The 10572-nt window shown below is 37.4% G+C and overlaps 1 protein-coding gene across 1 annotated transcript; it reads left to right on the top strand.

The window, feature by feature from the left end:
- The first annotated feature begins 1308 nt into the window (after nt 1-1308).
- slc25a1b (slc25a1 solute carrier family 25 member 1b) lies at nt 1309-9989 on the top strand. The gene is made up of 9 exons (XM_034224123.1): nt 1309-1685; nt 4977-5084; nt 5716-5815; nt 6746-6884; nt 7101-7185; nt 7369-7473; nt 7580-7695; nt 7788-7861; nt 8349-9989. Exons 1-9 carry the CDS (start codon nt 1574-1576, stop codon nt 8461-8463), a joined length of 954 nt encoding a protein of 317 aa, XP_034080014.1. The 5' UTR covers nt 1309-1573; the 3' UTR covers nt 8464-9989.
- The last annotated feature ends 583 nt before the right edge of the window (nt 9990-10572 follow it).

Here is a 10572-nt window from a genome sequence, read left to right on the forward strand (position 1 = left end):
TACACTCTGGTTCTTCTACTTTTGCTTACTGTAAGTACAAGATCTGAGTACTTCTCCCACCTCTGCTTATTTTTAAATGAACCACTATATTTATGTATTGTCATGAATCCCTGGGTCATTGGGACAGACCGCAGGGCTCTTTGACCTTGTGGCTGACCATAGGAGGCTGGAACTCTTTACGCTTATGAAATATAATATAATCATAAACGTTTTTGTAAGAGAACAAATCCAATTACATTTATTACAAATAAAGTGGTGAAATAAGAATAAAATAGATAATTGTTGGTAAAAGTAGAAATGAACTGTAAAACAAACTGGCAAGTGAAAGAACTGCATAGAAAAATAATACCATGATATACTTTAGGCCTAAGTGTGCAAAAAGAGAGAACTTGTAATGCGTAGCCAGTTTTAGTACTATGTATATTTTATTACTTGCTTATAACCATGGATGCATTTTTTTTGTCGCCACTTTTCTTTTTGCTGCTTATAAGGGAGGGGATAATTGTAATTACCTTATTCAGGCCTACTGCTGGGTAGCTTTATCTATACTTCCCAATCATAATTCCTTGGTTGATTTATATTTTGTGTTAATATGAATTGTGCAATGCAGTTATTATTATTGAAATGTTGTAGAGTAAAAAGTACAATGTGTTCCACACTGAGGTGTAGTGCAGTAAAAATACATTATCCCTAGTTGAGTACAGTTCTTAGTGGAAGACCAGGGAAATACTTAAGAAAATACAAAAACTTCATCATTTTGTTAACCTTTGATTTATTAATACTGAGCGATGTAAGTAGTACTCAAATAATTCACTTAACTAAAGTACAAAGATGTAAGCATCATAATAACCCTAAATACCAACAGAAAGACACTCAGAATCATAAATATTACAGGACTATAATTATTCATGAGTTCATGTGTTCATAGTTTCAATGCCACAGCTAGTTAGGGTGAATTTTGTTTGGTTGACCTTTTATAAACTGTAGCTTAATCTATACATCTTTATTTACAAGAGGATTTTAATGTTGTATTACCAATCTGAACACCAACATTGTCCAACTGTTTGAAGATAAAAACATGACAGAAAAGGCTATAAGTGGATTGCTAGTGCACAGACAACGTGAATGACGTCCTTATATTCAGCTATTGGTTTCTGTACAGGGATAATGTGAGAAACAGCGCCGTCTACAGGGCCATTGTGCCCGGGACAAAGCGCAGCCTCCGGCTCTTCGCAGTGAATCTCTCCGGTCCTCCTTAAATGTTTGTGACAAACATGGCGTTCCTCCGTTTCATGGGGGACAGTGTCTTTTCGTGCCCCGCCCTGAGTGAACACTGACTCGACGCTATCAACATCTCAGGGCCACGGAGGGAACTTCACTGTTGAAAGTACACAGAGATTATCAACTCTAGATCTGCACCAAAAGTCCAATGGTCAATATTTGCAACGGGACTCCTGCACACAGCTCCCGGACTGCATGAGGGCTTGAAGGCTGCCGAGCGGGTTTGAAGCCACCGATTAAGTCCGCATTTGACACCCAAATATAAAAGTTAGGCCGGGGTATCGCAGTCATAATGTCCGGACAACCTAGATTTGTGAGCCCGTTCTACAGACCCCGGTGCCTGGCTGCTGCAGCTCCGGCGGGGAAAGCCAAACTAACGCACCCCGGGAAGGCTATCATGGCAGGTAAGAAAGTTTCTCCTCAGGCACTCCTGAGCTCCGGAGTTGTTTACAAGTTTTCGCACTGAACGTGTGTGTGCAGATCTGATCAGAGGCTCTGCTGGAGCTATGTTTACTACTATTGCACTTATTTTAAATGCAAATAACAGGTGCATTGTGCATTAAAGGCAGAAACGTTAGGTGAAAAACAACAAAAAGTACATTTTTATGATTAATATTGCACCACTAGAGTCATGGTTAAACTTTGCAGATACATCAGCCTCTGGAGTGGACACATCAGCATTACTTGTTGTTACTGGTCTTAATGGCTGGAGGTTTGACAGTTCTCAATGTCCTAGGACCTTTAAATGTCATCATGTTGAAAGAAACCTAACTTTTAATTCATGTTTTTGATTAGTCACTACCAAGGTATTAGCTGCTATTCCTGGGGTCCACACAATGAACTCCGATTGCCTGCCTGTCTAGTCAATCAGTGACATACAAACGTTAGTGTACTACAGGGCAATCATTATTGATGTCATTGCAACATCAATAGGTTGTAAAGAAGCTGACAGACACACTCCTGCTGAATCCATCAACCTATAAGTTCTAAAGAGCATTTGTTTGCTCATGTAACTGTACCTGACTGTCAGCAGTGGTGGCTGTTTTCTGTTGAACTACTGGCCTTTTACTGTGTGCTCAGAGGCCTCTGGGTCCACATGTTCAGATTCATGACCCACGATGACAAAGCACATTTCTCTGTCAGTCGCTGCACACATTCACCTGGTTACAACATGCCTGTCACACGCTGTGCCCAGGGGCTTCAGCAGAGAGGCGTGAAAGGTCAAGACATGGCCACGTCCGCCGCCCAAAAAGCTGCTGTCAAGTTTTCTTTGTTAGATAACATCATAAGCCGCCTATGGTGATGTGTATTATCAGTCAGTTGTGGAATGTGCATATATTCAAGTACGGTACTATATTGAGGTAATTGTACTTATCTTATCTTCTGATTCTTTGTAATACAACTACATATCAGAGGCCATATTGTAATTTCAACTTCATGTATTAAGCACTAACCATCATAAACTATAGTATATAAAGTAATTTAATAAGCTTAACTTAAACCAGCTACACCATTAGAGTGACGAACACATACTCTATGCATCTATCATTACAATGCAGTAACTATTTGAAAATGGACCTTTCTCCATAATGATTACCTTTACTTTTGGTTATTAAAAAAATATTTGTATGGGGATACTTTGCAATTTTACTTGAGTAAAGATGTGTTATGCAGACCTTTCCCTTGTAACAGAGATCTGAGTACTTATTGAACCACTGTCTAAGCATAAATGTAATGCCAGCCCAAAATCAGGGATGAATAGGCCCAAATCAGCAAGTCACAAGAGAATAATTAGCTCACATGCCAAGGCTTTACAAAAGCACTAATCCCCACTTAAACAGACGGCATCTTTTTTTAACACTGTGTAAACTGTGGCTTAAACAAAATTGACATTTGTATGTTTTATTTTATATTTGTCAGACACATAAACATGATTCTTTATGCTAAGATAAGCAAATCAACTCGAGTGTGTAGCTTCATAATAAAGGAAAAAACGTGAGTATGGGGAAAAACTAAATGTCCTAACATGTTGAAGTATTCCTTCAGTTGAATTATGAGTAACTTTCACACAAACCTTATCTAATCCATGACAATTAGCATGACTTCCTATCCTGTGATAACTATAATCATACACCACTCTAGCCTCATTATCAGCACATCAAATGGCATGTATTACACAGTAGTCATGAGTTCTGTCTTGAATGTTGAATAGGTAAATTGAGTCCTGACTAGAAAACTAAAGGATACTTAGTGCAAGTGTTGCCAGTATTTTAAAGTAGAAGTAGTATGTGGACATCTGCCTGCACTGACTTTTAATGTACCTGTTTAACTATCTGTACACCTCCGACTCGATAAACTGGTTCCATATCTTTTTCCAGCTTGAATACTGGGACAAAATGCAGGTACAACATGCAAGCTGTTTGTAGATGGTGATGTTGTGCACTTTTTTCTGGTGTAATGTGTAGGTACAACTTCAGCTCTAAAGCCAAACATCTCTAACCAAAGGAATGCTTAACTGAGTCTGTAGCCAAAATACACTTCATGCTTTAGAGGAAAACTGTAATCTTGTGATTGCACAAGTAGTGTTTTGTTTCTCGCTGCATGACATTTTGGGAGAACTAATGCATGGTAAAGCATCAACAAAGGGTCCTTTTTAAATATGTGAGGAGGATTTCAAGCTTGTTTAAAAGTCAATCATGTGCCATCTACTTTACTAAACAGTAAGGGTTTTATTTCTGATTTAGCCTTCAGTTTCTCTACCTCTCTTCTGCAAAATGATGTTTTAAAAAAAAATGTAATAGTTACTTTAAGGTCTTTGTGAGCCATTTGAATAGAAGAGTAGTAGGATATCTTTCCTTCATTTAACTTCATGGAAACGTGTCACTCCTAAGCTTTTAGGAGGAATCAGACCACTATCAGGCGGCTGCTCTGTGTGAGGGGTTAACAGTGTGTGCTCTGAAGGCTACACAGTACACACCCCCATGGTTGGAGTCAGGCCAGGGGGAAGTGTCTGTAGGAGGCGTGCTCTGAGATCAGCTGAGCCAATCAGCTGCAGGCTGCATGTTAGCTGCTGAACGGCAGATGTGTGGTGACAGCCAGCATTTAAGGTGGAGCTGCTTCATACTGTACGAGTGTAACGGTTCAAGGCTCACATGCATGAAACATCCATAGACTACCTTTGATAATTACTAATGTTTACCCAGCTAACAACTTTTATTTAAAAAAAAATCCCACAAACTTGTCTTGCCTTTATTAGTAATTTTATTTACCATTCATTATTTTTACAATTATTTATTTCTATAAGTTCTACTAATTTGGTGCATCTGTTTTTATTTGTAACTTTTAGTTCATTGTGAAGCATGTTGTTTTGCATCTTAGTGTTTATAAAGTAGTGTATAAATACATTAATTTCATTATTATCATTATAGATCATGACAAATTGTGTGGAAGTACCTTAAATGTTAAACGGTGGGATTGTTATGGGCTGTTAAAACCAAACCTGTGGTCTGTGAAACGAAAAAGTATTTGAGTGTTAACGCATAACGTTTTATTTTCAATATCTTCATTATATAGTCAAGGTGATTGCTGTATTGCTGAAATGCACTTGTGTGGTGTTGACATAAAAACTGTTAATGTTTTTCAAATCTCCTGTTAAAATGAGTCATGCTTAAAGTTGTGTTTTACTGTTATTTCAGGTGGGATAGCAGGAGGCATAGAGATCTGCATCACCTTCCCCACGGAGTATGTTAAAACACAGCTTCAGCTCGACGAGAAGGCCAATCCTCCCAAATACAGAGGCATCTGTGAGTTATTTTCCACCGTCTGAAATTAGCCTTTCATTTTCAATGAATTGCTATAATCACATGTGATAATAATGCTATCTCACTCTGTGGGCACTATTACTTGCACCTGTAAACCTTCATAACACAAATATACAGTAGTTAATAAAAAGACTGCATTACATTTTACAGGTATACCTAATAAAGTGGCCTTTTCTGTACATGGTACAATATATTCCACTAAACCAAACAATCTGCATTAAAATAACCGGTCCAACAAGTTCTCAGTGTTCTTTTGATGAAGTTAAGACATCTTGTTGTTGCAGATTTTAGAGCAAACTACAACACAGATGTGTATTTGCGTAGTAAGTTAGTGTTTGTTATCTGTTAGAGGAGAGCTTGTGAACTTTGGCATAGACAATGTTTGTCTGTAATAACTCAGTATGAAGGACTGTTGTTCCAGGCTGCAACCAACCAGAACCCAGAAACTCAATATGCTTGTCTTTAAACTACTTTACTGTTACAGTGAGATACTCCAAACAAAGCAGCTGCTGATCAAGAGATAGCTGTTCTTGGCAGTAGGGTTTACATTTATGAAAATGGTGCAAGAAATGATTGTTTAGTAGGCTGCTCTCTTTTTCCTCCTCTCCTACAGCTGACTGTGTGAAGCAGACAGTGAACGGTCATGGGGTGAGGGGTCTGTACAGAGGTCTAAGCTCTCTGCTGTACGGCTCTATACCTAAAGCAGCTGTCAGGTACCTTCTGCACACACACACACACACACACACACACACACACACACACACACACACACATACACATACACATACACTTACACACACACACACACACACACACACACCATGTATACATCACTTCAGGGGACATTACATTGACTTATATGCATTTCCTGGAGACTTATCCTAACCTTAACCATAACCAACACATGCCTAACCCTAACCCTAACCCTTAACCTTACCCTTACCATAATCCTAAACCTAACCCTAACCAAGTCTTCACCCTAAAATTAATGATTCCCCTCATGGGGACCTCCAATTTGTCCCCATAAGGGAGGTGAGTCCCCACACATGACAGATGTAGGTCCCCACAAGTATAGTAATGCTACACACACACACACACACACACACACACACACACACACACACACACACACACACACACACACACACACACACACACACACACACACACACACACACACACACACACACACATTAATGTACAACAGCTTCATTCCAATAAACCTCCATAACACATATTGGTTCCACCAGCTTCTCAGATGTGAGGATTTGCTGTTTTTCTCTGTTTCATATCATTGTGAAGTGAATATCTTTGGGCAATTTTAAAAAGGGCTATTCATTTGAACGGATCCATCAAACATAATAATGATCATTGTTAATTGCAAATAAATAATTATTTGTATCTACTGGTTTTATTATGTACCACCAATGTTTTTATACATTTTTAAGTCAATTATTATTCTGCAGATTATTCTCTCAATAATCAATTCATTATTTGAGCTATAAAACTACAGGTGACTCAGATTGCCTGATTTGTCCAAACAAAATGACTGTTAAATGACTGTTAAATGTTAAATGACTGTTTAGCAAGGCCACTGCAAGCCACGTAGAAAAGTAACTCATATGTTTTTCCTTTGGCCGCAGGTTTGGAGTGTTTGAATTCATCAGTAATAAGATGCGCGACGAAAATGGGAAACTCAGCAGCACACAAGGTTTACTCTGCGGCCTCGGGGCCGGAGTGGCTGAGGCAGTGGTCGTAGTCTGTCCTATGGAGACAGTAAAGGTACAAAATAAATAAATGAAAATACATAATTAATCCTGTATTAATTCATTATTTAGCCACTGGGGGCAGCATTAGCAGTTTTTAACACAGCACTGAATCCATCAACCTTGCAGAACCATTCTTCCTATTTAAGTGCTGCACTGTAAAGTTTCTGTTTTGATTATTTTACACTTTGGCTTGACAAATATATTTATCATTGTTATGATGTCATTTAAGGTCAAATTCATCCATGATCAGTCATCAGCAAACCCAAAGTACAAGGGATTTTACCACGGAGTGAGGGAGATTATCCGAGTTGAAGGTATTGAAGGTTTCTTCATCTTTAGTGCCACCTGCTGTTCAATCTCATAATGATATCGCCCTGCAAAAAATTCTACTTCTGTATTTGAGTCATCACACCTGTTATTGAGGTTACATTTCTTTCTCTGCCTCATTAGCCCTGCTTTTGATGAAGTTCTGATGATGCTGATGTTTCTATCTGCAGGTCTCAAGGGGACTTACCAAGGCCTCACAGCCACCGTGTTGAAGCAAGGCTCCAACCAGGCCATCCGCTTCTATGTCATGACTTCCCTGAGGAACTGGTACAAAGGTGTGTGATATTGAATAACTTCCACTTCTTTTATATCCGCTTTGTTTTGTTATAAACAGCCCAAACATTTCCGTTTTTTTTCCGTTTGTTTTTGTGAAACACGAAGGTGATGACCCCGACAAGGCCATTAACCCTCTGATAACTGGTATGTTTGGAGCTGTGGCTGGTGCTGTGAGTGTGTTTGGAAACACTCCGCTGGATGTCATTAAGACCAGAATGCAGGTTGGTTGATTATCATGGTCTCCTCCAAAGAAAAACATAAATTCATTAAACCCTGAGCAGATTGACTAACATGTACAACTCTTATTTATCAGGGTCTCGAAGCAAAAAAGTACAAAAGCACACTGGACTGTGCCGTCAAGATCATGAAGCACGAGGGACCAAAGGCGTAAGTTTATAGGGAGAGTTGATTTTATATTTATAGAGAATGACTGGCAATAGAAAGACTTTGCATATTTTGTATAAGTTGTCTTTTATGGAGGGTAAGACATCATATCTTTAAAGGATTCACACTCTTTTCACCTCAATTATTCAGCAATCATTTTAATTATCAACATGTCAGCTACTGCCTAGCTCTATCTCAAGGTTACAAAATAATAGTAATTTATCATGGTCCCTATTAACACATTTTCGAAAAAAGAATGCACATAAAAAAACACATTTTTAAGACATAGAACTATTTTTGGGCTTTTCCAACACTGAAATCACTAAATGATAAAGATATTATTATTATTATTATTATTGGGGAAGCATTTTTTCTAGAAGGGCGATAATGCATTTTTGTAAGTGTAGTAGTAAATGTATTTAAAACATTTTAGATGCATTTTTGAATGCCCTAAAGTACGATATTCACTCTGTCCTTGTGTGCCCTTCAGGTTCTACAAAGGTACTGTTCCCCGGCTGGGTCGGGTGTGCATGGACGTGGCCATAGTCTTTATTATTTACGAGGAAGTCGTGAAGGTCCTGAACAATGTTTGGAAGACGGACTAAGATGGACCCCCACCGGTGCTACACAACAAGCAGGAGTGTTACAACAGGCCATTCATATTATTAACCAGGCCAAGTCCCAAACCAATCTCCTTAAACCCTGCTTTTAGGTTCTAATATCTACCTCTTAGTGATTTTCAGAGAGAAAGAAAGGGATTGGTATGTTCTTGGATTTATTTATGACAAAGCGACTAAAAGCGTAAGCATTTTCTGCATGAAGAAAGCTCCAGACTGCAGAGTCAGTGCTTACACTTAGTTTTATTCCTTAAAATTCCAGAGGGGGGCAGTTCCTTCAAATCTCAGGGAAAGGAACATGGGCAGGCATTTATATCTGATTGACTTGAGCAATGGGAAAGCTGTCAGCACAAACAACTACAGCGCTTTGAGTTCACTTATGCTAACGCTGTATGTACTTAATCAAAGAGAAACCAATTGCCAACCCAACAAAATGTGATTTAGAAAACTGTAGACTAAAACGTTTTACTTGAAATGAGAGATTATAACAGATACAAACATTTAAAGCCCTCTTTAAAAGAAACTATTTAGACTTTTTTTTTTACAAGACTTTCAAAACCAGTATTTAATTCAGTGTCTGACCAATCATTTATATTCAGATGTCACCTGCTGCAGAGGCATCAGGTACGTTAAGAACTAAATGCCTTCAATTATAATTGTCAGATTAATCAAGCTGGTGGGATCCATAGATGCAGTTTTTTTTAATATGTTGCATGTACAGTAGACAACTTCAGTAGCAATGCACATTTCCACATAATAGTGATTGATGACAAGAGGGTTATTTTAAGTTGCCGAGATGTTTTTAATCAACTAACTAAGTAGATCAATGCTATAAAAAGTGCCTATGCATTATATGATTCATTTTAAGATCTTTTGAGATTAAGAATGATTGAATGTTTTATGTACTTAAGAAACGACAGATTTTTAATAATGTGCTGCGGTGGTGCCAGATGTTTAATTCCAGTCTGTTTCTGAGGTATTCCTGAGATGTTCATATCTTCTAAATTCATCCTGTTTGTATTTTGAGGTATATTTCCTTTGATTTCATAGACAGTTTGAGAAGTGCCATTAATAGTGCCTTCCATCTCATTCCAGGGAGTGCTATAGATTTTATTGCAGATTACGTTTTGAATTTCTAACTTTATTAATTGCCTTTAAATTTTTTCACCAATTGATGACCCAATGTGCCAACTGCTGCTCTTATCAATATATATATATATATATATATATATATATATATATATGTATATGAAGTCACCTAAAGACTGGAGTAGCTTGTTTACATGCAATGCTAATAATTGTTTTTACAAATGTTTACTTTCAGCTATATTTTTCAGCTCCAGCTTGCATACATGTAGACATAATGCCATAGCTATTTAAATATCTTTGGAGTTTTCATATTTAGACATGAAACACATCCACATCCACATCCAGTAGTTAAAACCAAGTATTGTGCCTTCAGTCTAATTCATTCTAACATGTATGCGCACAAATAAACATTGGATCAGACTGTTCATTTTGTCGTGTTCATTTCTTTCTGGTCATCTTATCATCATTTACAGAATTTATTCCTAGCAGGGGTGGAAAATGTACTCAGATATTTAACTTAAGGAGTAGCAATACTACAGTGTAAAACGACTGTTACAAATATATAAATAAAATGCCATCATTTAAAATCCTACCAAAATACAAGAACAAATACTACTCAAAAAACAATACTATATTAGCAATAATACTCTATTTTAGAATAATGTAGATTTAGTTTAATGGAACTGTATTTTTTACTGTAAATCTTATATTTTTTATTATGCTTGAAAGCGATTTAAATGACCCAGCGTATGAAATGTTTTATTCAAATAAAGCTGCTTTGCCTTGCCTAATGTTGCAGCTGGTAAAGGTGGAGCTCATTTTAAGTCCATCACAGACTTTAAGGTAGCTTAATCTAATAATACATTTAAATGTATTTCTTGATGTGTTGTATTTATAATATCAATCTATTTAAGACAAGTTTTAAAATTAATGTAATGGTGTAAAAGGTACACTATTTGCCTCTGAAATGTAGTGAAGGAGAAATATAAAGTAACTTAAAATAGAAAT

This window comes from Gymnodraco acuticeps, unplaced genomic scaffold (genome assembly GCF_902827175.1).
Source record: "Gymnodraco acuticeps unplaced genomic scaffold, fGymAcu1.1, whole genome shotgun sequence".
NCBI classification, from domain to species: domain Eukaryota; kingdom Metazoa; phylum Chordata; class Actinopteri; order Perciformes; family Bathydraconidae; genus Gymnodraco; species Gymnodraco acuticeps.

What these genes read in the sequence shown, in the direction of transcription:
- slc25a1b (XM_034224123.1), top strand. Translation starts at nt 1,574, where the DNA reads ATGTCCGGACAACCTAGATTTGTGAGCCCGTTCTACAGACCCCGGTGC. An exon ending in GTCCTATGGAGACAGTAAAG is followed by an intron (nt 6,885 to 7,100) that starts GTACAAAATAAA and finishes ATGTCATTTAAG; the next exon opens with GTCAAATTCATCCATGATCA. An exon ending in AAGCACGAGGGACCAAAGGC is followed by an intron (nt 7,862 to 8,348) that starts GTAAGTTTATAG and finishes TGTGCCCTTCAG; the next exon opens with GTTCTACAAAGGTACTGTTC.